Source organism: Penaeus monodon, chromosome 15 (assembly GCF_015228065.2).
Source record: "Penaeus monodon isolate SGIC_2016 chromosome 15, NSTDA_Pmon_1, whole genome shotgun sequence".
Taxonomy (NCBI): Eukaryota; Metazoa; Arthropoda; class Malacostraca; order Decapoda; family Penaeidae; genus Penaeus; species Penaeus monodon.
Window position 1 is genome coordinate 25513595 of NC_051400.1, and position 1143 is coordinate 25514737.

At 50.0% G+C, this 1143-nt stretch overlaps 1 protein-coding gene across 1 annotated transcript in view; it reads left to right on the forward strand.

Moving 5' to 3' along the window:
* The window catches only part of LOC119582277, a 7788-nt gene that overhangs the window by 2106 nt on the left and 4539 nt on the right, over window positions 1-1143 (forward strand). Inside the window, exon 2 of the mRNA XM_037930494.1 lies at window positions 7-133. Coding sequence (XP_037786422.1) covers window positions 7-133 — 127 coding nt within the window. The remainder of the gene's footprint in view (window positions 1-6; window positions 134-1143) is intronic.

The following is a 1143-nucleotide window of genomic DNA, read 5'->3' on the forward strand; positions in this document are numbered from 1 at the left end:
TCGAACACGAGAGAGTAGGTGCCGGTACTGGTGGGGTTAAGGGCGAGCGCGCCTCCGTGGCGGGCCGACCCTCGAACCTCCTGCGCTACAAGACGGAGCTCTGCAGGACCTTCGAGGAAAACGGGTTGTGCAGGTCGGTGTTCCTCGCGTCGCGGTAGTTGGGCTGGTCATCGGGGCCTGGTCTTGATTTCTTGGCTTTTCGTCTTCCTGCCTTCCCGGGTTCTTCGCTTTTATTGTGCCCCCCCCCCCCCCCTTCCCTCATTGATACTATAGGTTCTTCAGAGTGGCAGGGGTGGGAAAAGGAACTCGTATATATGGCTTGAATGTCGAAAGTAGTGCGTAGCTTCAAGATAACCAGCGGACGTAGAGGTGGAAGTGCCATCAATCCTGGTCTCCCTCTATCTGCTTGCTCCACCTCCCTTGAAGCGAGATCCCCGGGAGGAAAAACAGCGTGACATAAGGATCAGGTTACACGCGCGCACTTTCACGCGGGCCAGGAGGAGGGGCAGGGGAGAGGGAGGGGGTTGAGAAGGGGGAGTCAATGCATGCTCCTGCCGGCTTTATCAGGCCTTTTGTTTGGTGCTGTCAAGTGTTCGCTCCCTTCTGCTTTGCTTCTCTCCACGCCAGTCCTGCTGTTTGTCTATTCCCATGTCGAGCGGGTGGCAGTAGGGACGTAGATGGCATATATAGGAGGGTAAGTATCCCTTTTGTTGTTGGCTGTGATGGTGGGGGGATGGGGTGGGTGTGGGAGGTTCGTTTTGAATTGATTTTTTCCATGTACGTTTGTAAGTATAAAAAGGAGGCTTTGAGGTTGGTCAGTATATTGATACTTTTTCCTTGCAAAGGACTAGGGATGGACTTCGTTAGGGTATCGGATGTGTACGCTTGCATGTTAGTCGGTTTGTTTACGTAGGCCTGAGCAATTTTCTTACCACTGTAAAAGTCTGTATTAAACAAGCTAGGTCTATCAATACATTTAACATTTTCCATTATCTGTAATGGTAGAAATTAGATACCACAAAGTATCTGATTTCTTCTCGATACCTATTCTAGAATTCTTTGAAAGAGATGCTAGGTTCTAGACGTTGTCATGGAGTCTTGGGTATTCGTATTACTAAAATGCAGTGGCCTCTTAGTTTATCG